Genomic DNA, 21837 nt, shown 5'->3' on the forward strand with positions numbered 1-21837 from the left:
TTAGGCAGAGGAAATAAAATGGAAAGTTTGATGTAAGAGATGGTTTTCAGATAGAAGCAGCAGAGTCTGATTATGCATTGTATGTTGCAGACTGAGATGAGGAGAGAAGTCAAGAGTGACACTAAGCTTTCTGGTTGGGGGCCTGGGCTGATGTTAAGTGGGCTTTTAGCATATGAGAATTTTGGATGTAGAATAAGGAAATATAATTAATATTTCAAAACATAAGTAGAAATAGCCATTAGGTAGTCAGGAATATGCTTTTAGAGCTCAACTGAAGTTAAGCCTCGATTTTAGTCCTTCAAAACAAAACCAAACCCAGCGCCGTCGAGTCGATTCCAACTCATAGTGACCCCATAGGACAGAGTAGAACTGCCCCATAGAGTTTCCAAGGAGGGCCTGGCGAATTCGAACTGCCGGCCCTTTGGTTAGCAGCCGTCGCACTTAACCACTACGCCACCAGGTTTTCCAAATATAGAACTAGTGGAGAGAAAAATACAATTGACTGAGGAGTAAAAGCATGGAGTAAAAATCTCTTTGAAAAAATTATTCCATGTAAAGGGAAGATAGGAAACAGGCTAAAAGCTCAGAGAGGACGTTGGTAAGAGGAAGTTTTCTAAGATAATGGGCATCTGAACATTCTTAGAGGGGAGTGAGCTAGTGAATTCATAGAGATGGAAGACAATAGAAGAGGGGATAATAGATGGAGAAAAGTCCATGAGGAATTAGGGGAAGGTGAGTTCCAATACAGAAGTAGGTAATTTTGGGGATGACAAAATTTGTTAATGAGATTTTAATCCATTTGTCAGTTAGGGATTTCTCTGTCCCTTCAGCACTAGGTAAAATTTTATTAAGCCCAATAATCACAGATGGAAGTCATTCAAAATTGCTTACTCATTTTTGTTTTAGTTTAATTCACCAGGGAGAAAGTGTTTATTGAGGCAAGTTGGTAAACTGGCATTTGATTTTCTAGAACATGGGCTCTTAGATCTGGCTTTCTATGTTTCAATTTGAGCTCCAGTACTTACTAGTTATTTGAACTTAGATCACTTATTTGACCTGCCAGTTTCTTCTCTAAAAAGAAGATAAGATAATATCTCCCATAGGTATGTATGAGGATTGAGCAAACAGTTGCAACTCAATAACCGTTAGCTCTTCCCTCTTCCTAGGTTTCAGTTTCCTCATGTCATCTCTCTTTCAATACTTCATTGATTTCCATAACTCACTGCCTTCTTTCTTTTCACTAACAACAAAAGTAATTAACATAAAGACTTGGCGAGTTTGGTAGATTTGATTGAAGACAAACTGGTGGACAAGTCTGAAGGATCACAAAAGAGAGAGCACAGTCTTCTACTATTTCACCCTCTTTTTCCATGCTCTTTTACTCAGCTCTATCTCTTTCCAGATTGACCTGGGGCTCCAAAATTTTTCTTTCTCCAAAATTATGTAGTATAATTTTCCCTTTCATCTGAAACCTTGGCACCCATCTCTCAGGTTACTTGCTTCCTACCCCAAACACATATGCAAGATTTTTTTTTTTTTCAGTGAAGAGAGTTAGTTGTTTTCCAAGAGGTCTTTAGTCCAGTTGTAATAACACTTTAACATCTCATTATAATTTAGCTATTGAACTTAGGAGCACTAAGAGACTCCCAACCTATAGAACTATATAGATTTTATTCTCTCTCTTGTATAGCAAACATGATTGTTGGCAAACAGGGAGGAGAGCAAGGATGTGTTAGGAAGTTTAAGAAGCTGAAGCTTGGAACAAAGCTGTGGTAAGGGATACAAACAAAGACTAAAAAGGGGCCAATAAATGTAAAGAATCAAAAAAGGTAGAAAACATAGCTTTTTAGAGACGTTATTAAGCCTGAAGTTTGGATACATCAAGAGTTGAAAACTGGTAGGGCAGCTGTATCAAACTAGTGTAGGAACTGAAGGTTGTATTGAGTAATCAACCATAAATAACTAATAAAAACAACTACTAATCAGCCATAGGGCACAAGTAAGTTCTTTTTTGTTATATGTCAATCATGTATATATCTAGTTATATATGTATATATATTCTATTTAAATATTGGAAACCCTGGTAGCATAATAGTTAAGAGCTGCAGCTGCTAACCAAAAGGTCAGCAGTTCAAATGAACCAGGTGCTGCTTGGAAACCCAATGGGGCAGTTTTACTCTGTCCAATAGGGTTGCTATGAGTCAGAATCGATTCGACAGCAACGTGTATATAAATATTAACATTAGTTGTATACTATGAACCCAATGTAATGCTTGGTTCTTTGTATGCATTCTTATTAAAGATAATACTAAGAAAATGAAAGGGACGTTCTTCACCCATTTTAGGCTAAGGAAATTAGGACTTAGGTTATGTAGTTTGTGACGTAACTGGTAAGTGACACAGTTAAGATTTAAACCCATCTCTAGCTGACTTCAAAGCCCATACTGGAAAAGTAAAATGTCAAAGGATTAAGGAACTAAAATGGTTGAAGAGCCCATTAAATCATAGAAAGAGAATTCATGAAGTGAGAGAATAGCAAGTTGTGATCAGAGAAAAGAATTTTTGACTTTGAAATTCTGGAGCTGGAACTGTTCCTCAGGATGTTAACTTCCAGCCAGATGGTAGTAACAGTGCAGTAGAGATAAGATCATAGGTAAAGAGGAAGCCCAGAAACTATAATGCTAAGGTTTCCAGTGTTTTGCCCATGGTGAAAGGTGTTGGCAATGAGCCAGATGCCAGTGAGCAATCTGCATAACACCACTGTATTAATTTCATAGGGGTGCTGTTAAAAGAAAAAAAAAAAAAATGGGTGGCTTTAAGTAACAGAAGTTTATTGTTCCACAGTTCTGGAAACTGAGTGTTCAAGAGCAGCTTGCTGGTCATGTTGAGTCCTTCTAAAGCTTTAAGGGAGAATCTGTTCCATGCCTGTCTCCCAGCTGCTGGGCTCCCTTGGCATTCCTTGACTTGCACTTGCAGGATCACAGGTGTCCTTCTTCTGTCTCTCTGGCTGTTCTATACTTATATAAGGATGTACTCAGATGGGATTAGGACATACTCTGCCTTGGTATAAGTTTTGTGAAGTCAGTCACTTTGATACTTGTAAGTAGGGGTGAAACTTCTTTAGGAAACAAATGCAAAAATAAAAACTGACTTATACAAGTATTACAAAATCACATATCCGTGTGAAGCCTTGAGCAGGTGTTTTCCCAGGGCCTTGGAAGGGGTTGTACAATAGAAGGCTTCAGATTTATTGGTTCAAGGTAAATCCACCTCTGGGCAGAGGAGGTTAGAAAACGTGCAGGAGGAACTGCTTCCAGGAATGAATGTGTTCCTGGATTCAAACAGCGTGTTAGTGAAAGCTTCCTTTGGGAATTCTAGTATGTAGAACCTCAAGACACTGGGAGGTGGGTGGGCCCCATAAGTTTTATATCATAAACAGAGAGCTCTTTATTTATGGGTCTTATTGCCTCCCTTCTAGGGGAGGATGGTCCAGCACATTTAAAAATTTTATTTGTGGGCTGATAAACATTTTATGAATGTTCACCAGACCACGTGCTTAGCATGAGCTTGTTGTTTGTTTCTGCTCTCTACAAGAATTCTCAAGCAGGAGAATATGAAGGCATTTCAAAGCAAATAATTCACAACCTGGGCTTGTGTCAAGCTCTCTTGGAAGTATCTTCTCCTGCATAATTGACATTCCCTGTGTTGTTGTACGGCAGCAGACTGGATAAAAATCCTAGGCTTGCTCTCAGTGTGCTAATGTTACTTCTAATTGTTCTCACATGAGTATTTAGTTACCCTTCAATAAGAATTTAAAAAATCGGTCCTAAGAATGAGGAAAATGTCCTCTTCTCACTTATTATTTTTGGCAAGTTTATGGTATATCTAAGTTTGTTCACCCAAACCTCAGATACTAAGTATGTTTTAATACTGTATTAGTTACCTAGGGCCAAAACCAAACCAAACCCAGTGCCATCGAGTCAATTCCGACTCATAGCAACCCTATAGCACAGAGTAGAACTGCCCCATAGAGTTTCCAAGGAGCGACTGGCGGATTTGAACTGCTGACCCTTCGGTTAGCAGCCGTAGCACTTAACCACTACGCCACCAGAGTTTCCAGTAAAATACCGTAAACTAAGTTTATAAGAACAGAAATTTATTGTCTCACAGTTCTGGAAGCTAGGAGTCTGAATTCAGGGTGTTGGCGGAGCCATGGTCTCTTTGAAGCCTCTAGGGACAGATTCTTCCTTGCCTCTCCCTGCTTCAGGTAGCCCCAGGTATTCCTTGGGTTGCAGACGTATCTTCAAATAGCCATTTTCCCTCTCTTTCTCTCTGTGCCTATTACCCTCTTTTATAGAGTGTCTTGGTTATCTAGTGCTGCTGTAACAGAAATACCACAAGTGGATGGTTTTAACAAAGAGAAGTTTATTTTCTCACAGTCCAGTGGGCTAGAAGTCTGAATTCAGGGCGCTGGCTCCAGGGGAAGGCTTTCTCTCTCTGTCAGCTCTGGAGGAAGGCCCTTGTGATGCATCAGTCTTCCCTTGGTCTGGGAGCATCACAGCACAAGAACCTCAGGTCCAAAGGATACGCTTTGCTCCCAGCACTGCTTTCTTGGTGGTATGAGGCTCGCTTGTCTATCTCCTCACATCTCTCTTTTATATCTCAAAAGAGATTGGCTTAAGACACTATCTAATCTTGTAGCTCTCAGTATGACTGCCACTAATCCATCTCATTACATCATAGTGATGGGATTTACAACACGTAGGGAAATCACATCAGATGACAAAATGGTAGACAATCATACAATACTGGGAATCATGACTTAGCCAAATTGTCAGATATTTTGAGGGAAACAATTCAATCCATGACATAAGAACATTACTCAGATTGGATTAGGACCCACCCTCCTCCAGTATGGCCTCATATTAATTGCTAACATGTATTTCCAAACAAGACCATAGTCACAGGGACCAGGGACTAGGTCTTCAATATAAATTTGGGGGAACCTAATTCAATTCATAACAAATATTTAGATAAGTAAATCTGGGAGAAATAAGAGGGGCTAGAGAATAATGTAACTAGTTGGTTATATATTTAAGGAGGTTCTTATTCTAAAAGATGATTTAGAAACAGTTTCTAAAAGTTTTGGATATATTTATAAATGACAAAACCAGTAAAAGTTCTTAAGAGGACCTGGAGTCCCTAAAATTTAAGGCTTATGGCAAGAAAGATGATCATACTCTCCTTTGTGTTTATATTCATAAGACTAAGTATTTGTCTTTTCTTTTGTGGGAACATAGCTGCACCTTTCCTCATTATCTTTCTTTAGAAATGACAAATAATAATTGTGCTAATAGTAAAGGGGAAAGTGGGCTGTGGAATATACCAGAGGCTTTTCTCATCTGTCTAGTACTTTTTGTTTGTTTGTTAGTCATTGGGAGAAAGGCCTGGTTTTATAATATATGGGAAAGTGTAATCTATTTTATTTTTGCCCAGCTCCCAGTCATTTATCAGATTACTTTAAGGTTGCAAATTTAAGCACTTTTCTGTAATTTAGCTACTTTCTTTCCAAGATGTGTCTTTCTTAAAAATGTTTATTATACTTTTAAAATCTATAAAATGCTTCAGATCCCTATTCATTAAAAGGGTGACACGTTGGAATTTTCTCTCCACCAAACAGGGTATGAGAGTTCAAACATTTCCTCCGTTACTGTCTGTCCTTCTTAATGTGTCAGCTTTCCCTGAAAAGATCAGCAATCACAGAGAGGAAGAAATTCAATCTAAGCACACGTTCAGCACTGAGGACTTTTCCTTGGCCTGTTGACAATGCCTCAGCATGAATTCTGAGACATATCTTATTAGGAGTCTGTCTGGGTGCTTTCAAGTGCTCAGTAAAAGTGATTCAGGAAAATCAAGGCCAACACATACTCGGGAGAGAAGAGAATTTCTAATGTTTGTGTTTCATTGACCCTCTCACCCTCATCATCTCAGAAATAAAAACATTAAAAAAATGTAGATTTTGTTTCAGCTTATTATAAATTTCTACCATTAGGTCATTCAGTAAATGTATTTTAGTTGGTTAAGGATTTTATTATTGGACATTTAGTATGCATCTTTCTGTGACTAAGTGGAGAAAGAGTTCAAGGCGTCTTGCTTTGATTTACTATACCCAAAACCAGTGCCTATAGCACTAAGAAAAGCATACCGTTATTTTTAATTTTCAAAGGAATATTTTTAAATACCTTTAAATGATGTGTTAATTGCAGTCAAATGAAATGTGTAAATTATTTCTCACTGTTATTTACTCCAACAACACAGTTTTGTTTTGTTTTGTTTTGTTTTGATAATTGCTTCAAATGAAATACCTGGTACAAAATTTCAAAATAATCCCTATCATCACACAGACGGAAACCCTATTGGCATAGTGGTTAAGTGCTACAGCTGCTAACCAAAAACCGGCACTTTAAATCCACCAAGCGCTCCTTGGAAGCTCTATGGGGCAATTCTACTCTGTGCTATAGGGTCACTATGAGTCGGAATCAACTCGACAGCAATGGGTTTGGTTTGGTTTATCACACAGACAAATATATAGCTGTATGAATATTTTTATTCTGGTATACAAGAAATTATTTGGTTGGCGACATTTAGTATGGTTTTGTGTTTGTTGATATTTGGAAAATTCAGCATTCAGCTGTGTTTTCTTTAACTTACTAGAAATAAATACCATGTTGCACATTTATATAATACATAATTGTATTCAAAGGTATTTAACATGAGCTTAAAAAGTGGCAAAAAAAACAAAAACAAAAACAAAAAACTTGCCATCGAGTTGATCTCGACTCATAGCAACCCTCTAGGACAGAGTAGAACTGCCCCATACAGTTTCCAAGGAGTGCTTGGTGGATTTGAACTGCTAACTTTCTGGTTAGCAGCTGTAGATCTTAACCACTAGGACGCCAGAGTTTCCATACAGTAGGCAAGATATGCATTATTATTGCCATTTTACAGATGAGGACTTACTAGGGCTGAGCTGGTAGGTGGCAGTTCTCTAATCCAGTCTTCTCCTGCAGCTGCTTCCCTCCCTGAAGAAGCACATGCCTTAAATTTTTTATTTAGAATTTCATTTACTTGTAACTTTGATTTTCTATGTTATTCAGGCGTGTCTATCCTAAAAATGCTTTTGAAGAATTTGATATAACCCATTCCCTATAAGTAACTGCCTTATGTACCGCAGTGTGGGAATACAGTGGGTGGTATCACCACTTGGAAAGATTTCTGTTTTATCTTTCAATCAAAACTAGATTTTGCAAATTCCTGTAGCCTCTTTGGAAACCCTAGTGGTGTAGTGGTTAAGAGCTACAGCTGCTCAACAAAAGGTCAGCAGTTCGAATCCACCAGGCAGTTCTACTCCGTTCTATAGGGTCCCTATGAGTTGGAATTGACTCGATGTCAATGGGTTGCTTTATTTTTGTTGTAACCTCTTTATAATCAGGGTCTGTCTTTCCCATTGTTCTTAATGAGCAATTTTTACAGTCAGATGAAGCAGAAGCCTGCGTTTTCTAGCCTGCCAAAGCATCAGAAAATATATAGATGTCTCAAGGGAGGGTTGTCATACTAGTGATAGAACCCTGAAATTTTATAAGTAGATGTGGCATGTCCATTGCATTTGGAATCAGTCATCATTTGCAGGAATAAAAATTTTTGGCATTAGAAGTAAAATTTCAAATAATGCTTTCAGAAGCATATAACTGATACCAGCAGGAAGAGTGAGTGTACTTGATGATATATAATATTCAGATAATTGTACTTGGATTCAATTGAGGACTCATCTTGAGTATCTGCAGAGTAAGAAGTGTGTAATGCATGACTTGAGGGGTGCCAAAAGTCTTACAGCGCCCTTGAGTGGTACAAATGGTTAACACATTCGACTGTTAACTGAAAGGTTGGAAGTTCAAGTTCATCCAAAGATGTCTTGGAAGAAAGGCGTGGTGATCTACTTCTGGCAAACCAGCCACTGAAAACCCTATGGAACACAGTTCTATCTACTCTGACACACATGAAATGACCATGAGTCAGAGTAGACTTGATGACAGCTTTTTTTTTTTTTTTAAGTCATACATTCTTTAAAACATAGCCCATTGGCTGATTTGAATCTCTGACAGTCTCATCAACAGAACCACTCTTTAGGTTTAAGACATCTTTCTGTCTATCCACCCTTTTATTCAATGCATTTTTATTGAACCTTCACCATGTCCATATCCCTGGTACTTGTGCCAATATCAAGGATTTAATGGTAAATTAGAGTAAGTCCTATTCTACATAGACTCATGCTAGCGGAGTAAATGAACAATTAGAATACAGTTTATAAATTATTCCCATGGGTCCCTTAATGGGTTCTTGATAAATACTTGTTGAATCAATAGTTGAATGTAGTCAGGGTAGTGATATTTTCCATGGGATCAACATGTAATCAAGGCAAAGAAGCCAGAAAGAACATTGAGAAACAACTGGAGCTTGGGCAAAAGCCTGACGGTAAGAGAGGGAAAGGACCATTGTGGGAACTGTAGTAATTCATTTTGACTGGAGGTTTATGAGAAGAGAAGGGAGAGGTGAGTCTAGGGAAATTTGTAAGAATCATAACTAATAAAAGTCCAGTGTCACAAGAAATTGGAACTTTAACCTGAATGGAATGGGGAGTCATGAAATTTTTAAGCAGGAAAATTAACTGTGAATTTTAGATTAGAACGAAGTTGAAAATTATGAATATAGTGATCAGTTAGAAGGTTATTTTTGTGCTATAAGCAAGAAACAATATCATAACCATGTCACATCAGCCTGTTTTCCCTCAAGAGTCCTGGTTTACTTCTATTATCCTAGATAATTATTAATAGCAGTTCTTTTTACCTTCAAGGTATCCCATTTAAAATGATAAATTACACAGCAATTTAATCATAGCTAAAGTAGTGGCAGTGAGGATGGAGACAATTGTTGCATTCTGGAACTATTAGTTTCAATGGGCAGACCTTGGATGTTTAGCTATGAGGGTTGAGATCGAGAAGAAGTCAAAGATGGCACTATGACATTTGACTTATACAAGTGGATAAGTTGTTGATGCCATTCACCAAACCATGGAAGACAGGAGAATTAAATTTGATGTACGGGGAAGAGATGGTAATTTCAGTTTTGCAAATGTAACATTTGAGATGCCATGTTCTATTCCAGTGGAGAGTTTAGGTCAGCTGTTAAATATATGGGCATGGATTGGTCTTCAATTTAGTGTTGCTGGAGGTTGGGCCATGATGATTCACTAACTTGAGAAAATTCCCCAAATTAATTTATCAGACTACATAGATGCTATCTGGCCTAGCTAAAGCCAAATCCCCAAGGAAAAGATAAGAGTGAAGATAAAAGAGGCTGTTCTGGACGGTGAGTTATTGACCCAGCATGGTACACCCAGCAAGGCCAATATAGTAATACTTCCTCTAGAATCCAAGCAATAAGAAATGGGCCGGGATAGAATTGCTCCATAGGGTTTTCTTGGCTGTAAATCCTAACAGAAGCAGGTGACCAGGCCTTTATTCTTCAGGACTGCTGAGTAGGCTTGCATCACCAATCTTTAAGTTAGCAGTTGAGCACAATCTGTTTGCACCTCCTAAGGACCTCAGGTAGTCCTCTAGAGAGAAGTAAAGAATAATGGACTTGAAATTGGAAAAGTCAACCTCGGTCAGGAAACATGGAGATCAGACATCACCTGCTTTAGAGTTTGCCTGGGTTGCCCCAGACTTCAAGCAGATGATCTAAGGGTCCGAAGTAGATTTTTTTTTTTTTCTCCCCAGAGTAAATCATAAAAATAATTTTTTCCCAATTAGGCCTGTTGAGTTTTGCTTGTTAGTAACTAGCTGTGTGACCTCAAGGAAAGTCACATTCCATCTCTATTCCTTGGATGAAAATGGATAGGGTGTGATTAGGTGATCTCTGGCTCCCAGGTCAGATCTAATGTGAGTTGCTCTAGTTTCAAGCCTGTTTATTTTTTGCCTCCTTCATGTTTCTCATTGAAGTGTTAACCATTTTAGAACTCCAATGGAAGTTATGGCCATGGCCCTGACTAATCTAGGTTGACTTTGGCAGCAAACAGTGTAAATGGAAAGCTAAGAAGTATTGGTCATTAGTTTTATTTTAGAAATTCCAAAGTGATCCATGAATAGATGCAGGAATTCTTTGTACCATTTTTCTTCTTCCTTTTTCAATGCAGCAAAATCATATTTGGGGGCTTTTCAGAAATGGTAAAAGCTGCTTTTGCTATGGTCAACAAGTAGCTCTTGGGGAGAGCTTTTTTTTTTTTTCCCCCTTGGGATACTACCTTCAATCTGATATTCATTTTGGCTCAGATCAGTTGTAAATACCAGCCTGCTTCTGTGAAATGTAACTGGTGTTTGCTCTGGGCTGATGGGACAGCCACGTGCTGTTTGCTCTGTCAGGAGCTGTACCCAAGATTCCACAGTACGTTATTCAGATCAGCTCACATGAACCAGCTGTCCTAATTCCAGGTGGACTGTTAGAAATCTTTCACTTACAGCAACAGCTGGGCCACCTGGTAGCTTAAAGAGCAGTAGTTGGATGAATCAAGCATTGTTACAAATTCACTTTTTATCTGGTAAACAGTTCGTGTAAACTAGCATAAACAAAGATATTTCCAACATGGTCCACACCGAAAAGATATGAACACTGAAAGGCTTTTCTATGTCATGTTGAATTGTTTGCTTGTTTTTTTTTTTTGACAGCACCTATCATTTAAAAAACTGAACAAAATCTACATGCCAAAATTAGCTTTATAAAATTTGCAATTCCGTCTCCCAAAATACTTGTTCTCCTTCTCCAATATACAAATTATGCCCTTTATTTTATTTTTTATTTACCTTCACACACATGGATTGCTCTAAAGACTGTCATCGTTATGTAGACTATACAATAAAAAATTTCCAATCTTGGATTATTGCCAAAGAGGAGTTTGAAATATAGAATACTACACTGTTGCCTTACGATTTGCAAGAAAATAAAATAACCCCAAACAAACACTAACAAACATTTCTATGTAGAACTCTTGTGTGAGGTGTTTTAGTGAGTAAGATTGATTTGCTGATAAACAGAATTCACAGGAGCAAAACGGTTAAAAAAACAAACAAGCAAAAGCAAGCCCACAAATGAGCTAATAGCTTTTAGAAGACAATGTGTTGCTTTGAGTGAGTTAAATACGGTTAATGTTATCTTGTTTTAAGCTATTAATTTTCTTACTCTGTGAATACATACACACACATGTGCATGTACACACCACACACACACACACACACACACACACACACACACACACACAGCCTAAAAGTTTGATTTAAGTCTTTAAAGATAGGGCAAAAGTATATGTATCATACCCATCCCAAGGCATAACATTTAAAATTCTAAAGTAATGAAATTTAAATTCAGGGAATTTAATAGATATTTTTTTCTCCCTCTTAGCTCCAACCTGGCCTATAGGTTTCTTAATTGTTTTTTTAACTATTTATGCAATCCCTAGAAATTACATATATATATATATATATATATATATATATATATATATACCAAACCCATTGCTGTTGAGTCAATTCTGACTTAATAGCAACCCTGTAGGACAGACTAGAACTGCCATAGTGTTTCCAAGGAGCAGCTGGTACATTCGAACTGCTGACCTTTTGGTTAGAAGGCAAGCTGTTAACCATTGCACCACCAGGGCTTCATATATTTATATAGATGTATTTAAATACTATGACATGATCCGTGGTGGCACAATGGTTAAAGTGCTCAGCTATTAACCAAAAGGTGGCTAGTTTAAACCCACCAGGGACTCTGCAGGAGAAAAGATCTTGAGATCTGTTCCTATAAAAATTACAGCCTAGAAAACCTTAAGGGGCAGTTCTACTCTATGCTATAGGGCCCCCATGAGTCGGAATCAACTCGATGATGCACAATAACAACAACAAAACACTATGAAGGTAAAAGTACATCAATTGGCAATAAGTGTGTATATATGTATTGATTTTTAATAATGGACTTCTATAACTAGAATGTTTAAATAACATATTCCCTCTATGGAGGGCAACTTGTATTGTATGCAAAGTATCATTTTCATAAACAATGTCATTAATTAATCTGTACATGGGCAGTTTTATGTATAATATTTAATATTATTATTGGTTAATAAACGTATAGCCTCAACTCGAGGGCACTGGGTTTTATTCAGTAAAAAATATTGTAATCTGTCCTACAATTAGAGTTCCATTAAATTTACCAGAAGAGTATATCAATATGTATTTCAGTTAAGAACAAATTTCCTACTGGTTAAAAGAAAATGCTTCGAGCTTTATCAAGAAAAAGAATTTTTTTTTCTGGAAAATATGAAAAATGCTCCTCTGAAGTGACTTTTGCTATTTATTAAATGCCAGTTTGTGGCTGCAAGGTGTAATGAAATGTACATTAGATGAGGATTCAGGGAATCCTGTTTCTAGCACTAATTCTTCATCTAACCTTGAAAATATTAACCTCTCAGAGCTTCAGTGTCCCTATCTGTAAAACTAAAAGTTGAAATTACAAAATTTCATTTCAAAATTTTATTTTCTCTAGTCACCATGTAAATGTCATCCTGCCTCCTAAGAACATACAATTGTATGGTGCGTATAGGTCTAAGTGATATTTTGTGGATATCCCATTTAGAAAAAAAGAAAGAAAATGTGATTAGTGTACTTTAAAAAGATTTGTGAAAGAAAACTTTTATAACATGCTAAATGGAAACCCTGGTGGTGTAGTGGTTAAGTACTACAGCTGCTAACCTAAAAGGTCAGCAGTTCAAATCCACCAGGTGCTCCTTGGAAACTCTACAGGGCAGTTCTACCCTGTCCTATAGGGTCGCTGTGAGTCAGAATCGACTCGACAGCAATGGGTTTGGTTTTGAGGGGGGATTTAATCACCCTTAGCCTCACTCCTCTTTGTAGGTTAAATAAACTGAGGGCTCAAGAGATTAAGGAATTTGTTAAAAGTCATGTGGCTTAGTTGCAAAAAATTCAAGAGTATAATCCTAGAGGTAAAAGTACCTCATGTAATTAGTTGTTCTAGGTCTGTGGGATTTTTGTCTTCAAACATTAACTGACTCCTAAGCATTGTTCATGTCCTAAGAAGTCTTCATCAAAGACTTGTTGGGATAGAAAAAACTCGTGCAAACAGACAGGCAGATCTAGGATTCATTTGAAGAATTAGTCAGGCTACCCAAGAATTTGAACATAGTAAATGGAGTCACCATGAGTTGAAGTCAATTGGTTGACAACTGGTTTCAAAGGCTTGATGATTTCATATCTACTCTGGAGCAAAGATATTGCAAAAGATTTACATGTTCTTATAACAATGAACAAATCTGTACAACCAGAATGCTCCTTAGAAGCAAGGATGGCAGAGACTATGCCTCACATACTTTGGACAGGTTACCAGGAGGGATCAGCCCCTGGAGAAGTATATCATGTTTCATAAAATAAACGGTCAGCAAAAAAAGAGGAAGACCCTCAGTGAGATGGATTGACACACTGGCTGCAACAGTGGGCTCAAGGATGGCGACAATTGTGAGGATGGTGCAGGACCGGGCAATGTTTCGTTCTATTATACATAGGATTGCTATGAGTCAGAACCAAATCAATGGCACCTAACAACAACACACATAAATTAAAAATATATACAGGAAAATTGGACATATACTCTCTAACTGAAAAGAACTATTGGGAGATCCTTGAGGACCATTCTAGAAATTCTACTCTAGATTTGTTATTGCCTCCTAAGTGATAATTAGGAAACCTTTCAAATATTGCAACATACTTGTGAAGAGAAATATAATCATGATAAAGAAAGTTGCCAGAACAACAACAAAATTTTGAATTTGCACAAGGATGAAGAGAGAGAAATTCTATGTGATTACTAATCTCATGAAGGGTGACAAGGTTCTTGTTGCTCATCTTGAATGAAGCTAAGGAATATTGGCACTAATGTAAAATCATGTTTCTGCCATGTCTTTTGCGGCTGTGCTGATAAGATTCTTCTATTCCATCATATAACACTGCTCAGGGCAGAGACTTATATCAGAAATGTGTAAAGTGAGTAATTTTTGCGTTCATTTTATTGACTCATTTAGCCATGAATATTTTAAAGAGAAACATCCTCTTGTTCCACTGATATCTGGAAAAGGTATAGGAATTGCTGCCTGGGGATAAAATAGTTTACCTAACCCCAGTCAAGCAAGAAGAGAAATGTATACTAAGCCCTGGACTAGAAACAATAAATCTGAAACTAAGAGCACTGTAATGGAAAACCTTTATGCTCTCCAGTTATTTAAACCTCTCTTCTCTTGCTTCAGGGCTGACTTTGAATTTAGCAAGGTAGGTAATGTGTGTGTGTGTACATATATATATATATATATATATATATATATGCAATATGATTTTAGGTTTAAAAAAGAACTTTAGGGAAGTGTATATATATATATATATATGTACATATATATGTGTATATATATATATATATATGTTGTTGTTAAGCGCCAATGAGTCAGCTCCTACTTATAGAAACCCCGCATACAACAGAACTAAACAGCGCTGGGTCCTGCGCCATCCTCACAGTCACTGTTATGCTTGAGCCCACTGTTGCACCCACTGTGTCAATTCATCTCGTTGAGGGTCTTCCTCTCTTTTGCTGACACTCTACCAATCACAATGTCCTTGTCCAGGCACTGGTCCCTCCTGATAACATGTCCAAAGTATGTGAGATGAAATTTCACCATCCTCTATTCTAGGGAGCATTCTGACTGTACTTTTTCTGAGACAGATTTTTCTTTCTTCTGGCAGTCCATGGTATATTCAATATTCTTCACCAACACCATAATTCAAGGCATCAATACTTCTTCAGCCTTTCTTATTCATTGTCCAGTTTTTGTATGCATATAAGGTGATTGAAAACACCATGGCCTGGATCAGGCACACTTTGGTCCTCAAAGTGACATCTTTTCTTTTCAACACTTTAAAGAGGTGTTTTGCAGCAGATTTGCCCAATGCAGTACATCCTTTGATTTCTTGACTGCTGATTCCATGGATGTTGATTGTGGGTCCAATTAAATTAAATCCTTTACAACTTTAATCTTTTCTACATTTATCGTGATGTTGTTTATTGGTCCAGTTGTGAGGATTTTTGTTGTCTTTACATTGACATGTATATATATAAATATATATATATCTCAACGGGCTTCCCCCCAGCTTCTATCAGTTTTTGGCAGATAGACGCATTTTGTTTGTTTGTTTCCTTCTAGTTGCCCTATGAAAACTGAACTTGCTAAATCTAGGTATCAAAAAACACTGATATGTTGAACTCGGTTGTGAGAAAGACAATTATAACCCACATGTTGGCAATAGTAAATAACACAAAAACATTCTATCTCTACTGCTATTGGCCCTGTGAAAGTGTGGAAATGCTCATCAGAGTTTGAGCATATGTACGAGGGTGGATAAGGTTGAGAGCCCATAATAGTTACTATGTGGAAGTATCTAGATAATAAATTAGCACTGATAGATTAGCAATATCTTACAGAAACACATTCTGTTTTAGTTAAAAGGGCTTGGAATATTTCTTGACCCTAAAAACTTTAATCTTCTAGATAATGGGTAGTAACAATGTCTGAAGACAAAAGCAATTCTTTCTTGTTAAGTACCTGTTTAATTTAAATAGAAGTTAAGCATTGAGGGTGTATTTTTGTTTGCTTCCTAAGAAGCTAGATTTGTATGATAACAGTATCACAGGACACAGTCCATCTGGTTTGCAATTTTCAATTACCTAGGAACAATATTAGATAATATAAAAATTTGAGAAAAATATTGTTTTAGGAACAATATTAGGTAATATAAAAATATGAGAAATGCTGTGCATGTAATAAGACAAAGGTTCAACTATTTAACATCCCAAGTAAAAAAATAAATTTTAGGGCCTGATGTATTTAAAAGTGCATTTAACATTGCGTTTGATATATTTGCTGACACTTGCCTTCTCTATAACCTCTGGCATTTGAGTCCAAGTTAATCATACAACGTCGCAGTGATGTGGCCACAGACTGAAACTCATCTCTATCCGTCACCCTTACAAATCCCCCCACCAGAAGTCAACTCCATATCCCCTGTCAGTTCACAGCCCACCTCTTTCTACCTCCATCCTGCTGACAGTAAATTCCCTCACCAGCTAACTGAGCAGATGCACCCCGTCCTGCTCCCTAAGAGAGATCCGCAAAGCTGGGCTGTAAGGGACAGCAGAAAGTGGCACAATGAAAAACAAAAGCCTTTTAACTGAGAGCGCCTCTTTGTTCTGCTGAGAACCTTAAGGTTACTCCAGCTCATTCCAACTGCTGTGAGGATCTTAATTTTTACTCACCAATTTACTCGCAGCTGTCATTCTTCCCCATATTAAAAGTTCAGCTCTTCCAGTGTGGGAAATTGGGGGAGGTAGGAATGCGAAGAGCTTATTGAAAAATAACAACGGAAAAACAAGTAAAATCTGGCTTGGCTCTCAAGTACAAAAAGTTATTTTCAAAGCCTGTAAATTATGACATAGTGATTAACATGCAATTTAAATATATTTAAACAACAATTATATCACATTCCCAGCCCAGCTAATTGGTCTCGCAGATGTTCCCTTGGAGCAACATTGCCCTTCCAGGGGGAGGATGAGTGAGATGCTCTTAATCATGGAAAACAGAAAAAAAGCAAGTAGAAAAAAAAAAATGGAAACAGAAATATAAAAAGCAGCCAAAACCAAAATCAAACCCGTTGCCGTTGAGTCGATTCCAACTCATAGCGACCCTACAGGACAGAGTAGAAGTGCCCCCTAGAGTTTCCAAGGAGCGCCTGGTGGATTCAGACTGCAGACCTTCAGGTTAGCCCCTGTAGCACTTAACCACTACGCCACCAAAGCAGCCAGTAACCCTAAAACCAATGAATGCTAAAGGGGCTTGGCTTAGCGTTTATTCCATTTTATTATGATGATTATTCTCCTATGACTGTGATGCCATTTAGCAGTGTGTCCAGATACGGAGTTAGCAGATTATGGAAAGCCTTATCGAAACAGGGACAGTGGATGCATTCTAATATGGCACGGTCTTTCTTGATGTCTTGCAACACACCAACTGCAAGAGGTCCAGTTACCTTAATACAGTGTCTGTATAACTGAAGGAGTCACAGCCAAGATAATAAATGTAGACAATAAGCTGTGTCCTGAAGAAGACTGACTAGTGAATTACTCCTTTGATCACTTCTCACTTAACGTTTTATAAAATGCAAAATATGCAGCAGTCACGGCTAGATCCTCAGCTGTGATTCTAGTCTAATATTATCCACTACAGCAACTACTGCATGGTAAGGGATAAAAGGAATACTAGTAATTACTAATATTTTGGAATACTTTGCCTTCCAGTATGTCATTATATGTGTTAGTTGCCATCAAGTCAATTCTGACTTATGATGACCCAAAGTGTGTCAGAGTAGAATGGTGCTCCACAGAATTTTCAATGGCTGGTTTTTCAGAAGTAGATTACCAGGCTTTTCTTTCGAGGCACCTCTGGGTAGATTCAAACCTCCAATCCAGTGCCTTAACCGTTTGCACCACCCAGGAACTCCATGTCGTTACAGAATTGAAATAAATTCACTCCAGCCTCATTTCACTCTTGTCTTTCCTTCTTGTCATTTTCGTTAATTTTTGACAATAAAATGTAAATTCCATAAGGCCAGGGGCCATGTCTCCCCTAGTTCATCATAGCTTCTCCAGCACGTAACGCAGTGCCTGAGACAGATCTTTAATACTTGCGAAGTAATCAGGGTTGAGTGATCAGGATGAGTCCAGCGTTTGTAATTTGATGACACTTCACCAGGTGAATGTCATATTTCTTGTGCTACTCCTCTATTTTACAAATCACTGGATTATATAGAAAATTTCCTTCTCAAATTTTTATGAAAAAATGATTTGATTTGATTCCTTATTGGAAGATAACAAAATATAGCAATAGTTAAGATAATTCAAGAACAGGTAGGCATTTAAAAATGCTTTTTTGAGGAGTAGCTTTGACATCAATTGGTTGGGTTTAAAAATTCATTTTAGACTAATAGACCACGACTACCACAGCCTCCACCAGACTGAGTCCAGCACTACTAGACGGTGGCCAGCTATCACCGAGGACTGCTCTGACAGGGATCACAATAGGGGGTCCCAGACAAAGCTGGAGGAAAATGTAGAACAAAACTCTAACTCACAAAAAAAGATCAGACTTACTGGTCTGACAGAGAATGGAGAAACTCCAAGAGTATGGGCCCTGAACACCCTTTTAGCTCAGTAATGACATCATTCCTGAGGTTCACCCTTCAGCCAAAGATGAGACAGGCCCATAAAATAAAATGAGACTAAAAGGACACACCAACCCAAGGGCAAGGACTAGAAGGGAGGTTGGAGGGGACAGGAAATCTGGTGATTGGGAACCCAAGTTTGAGAAGGGAGAGTGCTGACATGTCGGGAGATTGGTAACCAGTGTCACAAAACAATGTGTGTACTAACTGTTCAATGAGAAGCTAGTTTGCTCTGTAAACCCTTCATCTAAAGTACAATAACTTAAAAAATTAAAAATTTGTTTTACCAGTTGCCATGGGGTCAATTAAAAAATTCAGTTTAGCAGACCTGAATATTCCAATTTTATATATCCTCTATACTTACATAATAAATTCAGAGCTTATAGTTTATTCATACACAGTATCCTACTTAGTCTTCACTAAGAATAGAGTCCAAGGATGAAAATGAGGATCTGAGAAGTTTGAACCTTTGGCCAAATTTGTACCACTCAAATTGGAATTGGAGCCCAGGCCTTCTAACAAGTCATAAAGCAATCTATCTATTATACAATATCACCTCTAATGCATTGTATTATTAAATATATCTCTGACTTACCATATCATACTATTCAATGTATTACTCTTTATGTTATTAGAGAAGGAAAAAGAGAAATATTCTGTATGCCAATATCTGACTGAAGTATGGGGGAGAATGAAACGTAAACTCACTGTAATAGTTCAGTCCTCATCCCATGATTAGTCCAGCAGACTAGTTAAGGGAAATAGTGTTATTCAGTTGTTATTGATTTACATTAATTTTTTTTTTTTTTTTTTTTTTTAGTTCATCTGCATAGGACCATATTCTTGTTCAATTGTTTTATGAATCTCTAAATCATATAAACATTGACCTGGAATGCTTAGCTATGTTTCATACAAAAAAATGTAGGTATCTTTGAGGTTTCTTTTAGTCATCTCTGTTCTCTTAAAGCCAGAATGTAGAGAAGGCAAGCTCCATAGAACCAACTATTATTCCTTGTCTCCAGTGCTTAGAGAAGCACCTGGCAATAATAGGTGCTCAAGAAATGTGTTTAATGAATCAGTATTCATATTTTTATTAAGAAACAGGGCTGATATTCATATAAGCCTCTCTCCTTACTCTAAGGAACATTGTCTATAATATTTTATCACATTTTTAAAGCTACTTTAACTTAGCCCATAGACTGGAGTATTATGCTATAAGAATACAGATAAATCTTTTTTTTTTTTTAATTAAACTAAAACCTGGTTTGTCTGATTCGAAATACATGAATGCAGTGTAAAGCATGTTTCCACAAAAGAAACTGATTTTCCCAGATTTCCTGCTATCTCTTAATTTGGAAAAAAAAAAAAAAGTAAGACTGAAGAGAAACATAGCATATACCTTTCTAAAAAGAGGCTAAGAAGTTGATCCTTTGCTGAAACGGTCAAAAATAAATGTGGCTTGACAGTAAAAGTTATTTCAGCCAAATTGAAATCCATTTCTACCTCCTTCCAGGTAAGTTTCTTTTTACAGAGCAAAGGTAATACTGGGATATATGACCATTTCAGTCATTTGGGTATACATAAGGAAAGATTTCTTCATTTCCAACTGTAGTTAATTTTTTATGACTTGTTCCTTTCTTTCTCTAAGGGGTAATCAGAAGAATGTTTATTGCCGGCTTATTTTTTCTAATTCATTGAACAGTTTTACTTTTTCTATGTCATTTTCCTTTGCAGGGATTGCATCAAAATTTTTAATTTTCCTAAAACATATAAAGTCTCTTGTAGTCAGAGTGCATAAAATTTTACTGTTTTAGCAAACTTCACTGTTGTGCATGTTTTCCCCTTTGCTTCATACAACTCATGTGGCTTTTCTTTTCTTTCTTTCTTTTTCTTTTTGGTTCATTCATGTGACCTCTTATTATATCCATCATTCCATTTTTCTTTCCTATTAGAGTGAAATTGGACACAGCCCTCCTCCTGCCTACACCCCTATGTCAGGAGTAAGTATTTCACAATCAACATTCATCTTTAGTAGTTTTGGTCTTCGCTTTCGTGTTTCCTGTCTCTCATCTCCCCATAATTTCCTCATTTTGCCTTTGCCAACAGTGAGTTAAGAATTTGTTTTACATTGTGTAGCTGCCTTTGTAGATGTGTTTTATCTCCGTAGATAATCCATAATTGAGATAGCGTGCTTCAACAGTAGCTTTCAATTTTTATCTAACCAAGCTCCTAAATTATGCTCCTGGCTGTGGAGTTATCTTTAGTTCCATGATTATATGTCCTGTGGTGGAAAAAATCTCAGTGATGATTCTCTAGTTAGGTACTAGAGATTCAAAATCATACTAACCACAGAATAGAAGTCAATAAGGAAATATCAACATTCAAAGTGTGTCACGCCACTTCTGTTCTTAATGCCAACTCGCCACAACTAATGACACTGCCATTTGTCATGAAAATTCACTTCAAATTTTATGTCACAAATAGGCAATTGTTGAAAAAGGACATGAATACTTTTCATTAGCCCATATTTTAGCTTGTTAGTAAAATGAAATTATATATATATATATATCCAAATTATATTCCTGTGATTTGCCCTTCAGGAAAAATTAGGTGTTTCTAGTCTATATCTCAATTCATTAGACACTGAAAGAAAACAACCAATAAAAATTATGACTTTTCTCTGAAAGACAAGCTTTAACATTTCTTGGATTATTAATATTTATCTTTTAAATTTGTTCCTAACAACAACTTCTCTCCAAATGTGTTTCCACTATTTACAGAACCAGTTCGTATACCGAGATGGGGGCTTGGCTCCAGAACAAGGCATGTCTGTGCCGTACAGAGCCACGACCAGCACGATCCCAGAAGCTCCAGTGACTCAGGGTGCTACAGCCGAGATTTTCGATGACTCTTGCTGTAATGGTACTCTGCGTAAGCCAGTGGCACCCCATGTCCAAGAGGACAGCAGCACCCAGAGGTACAGTGCTGACCCTACGGTGTTTGCCCCAGAACGGAGCCCACGAGGAGAGCTGGATGAAGAAGGCTACATGACTCCTATGCGAGACAAACCCAAACAAGGTACAATCAGATTAAGAACTGATTGCCATGCAACATTGACTTTCATTAAAATTAGCCAAGTGTAAAAGGAAATGGCCAAACAGTTGGACCTCGTAATGTCTATGACACAGAAAAGGCCAAAAACCAAACCCTTTGCCACTGAGGTAATTCCGACTCATAGCAACCCTATAGGACAGAGTAAACTGTCCCATGGAGTTTCTAAGGAGTGCCTGGTGGATTGGTTCTACTGATCTTTTTGGTTAGCAGCCGTAGCACTTAACCACTACACCGCCAGGGCTATTCAAAGAAAGTATCATTCCCAAATTAGCAGCATTCTCAT

At 37.4% G+C, this 21837-nt stretch overlaps 1 protein-coding gene across 1 annotated transcript in view; it reads left to right on the forward strand.

Annotated features, from left to right (window-relative positions):
* ERBB4 (erb-b2 receptor tyrosine kinase 4) overlaps positions 1-21837 on the forward strand; it is a 1250799-nt gene that overhangs the window by 1223835 nt on the left and 5127 nt on the right. The window contains exons 26-27 of the mRNA XM_064286721.1: positions 20393-20440; positions 21221-21518. Coding sequence (XP_064142791.1) covers positions 20393-20440; positions 21221-21518 — 346 coding nt within the window. The remainder of the gene's footprint in view (positions 1-20392; positions 20441-21220; positions 21519-21837) is intronic.

Source organism: Loxodonta africana, chromosome 6 (assembly GCF_030014295.1).
Source record: "Loxodonta africana isolate mLoxAfr1 chromosome 6, mLoxAfr1.hap2, whole genome shotgun sequence".
NCBI lineage: Eukaryota > Metazoa > Chordata > Mammalia > Proboscidea > Elephantidae > Loxodonta > Loxodonta africana.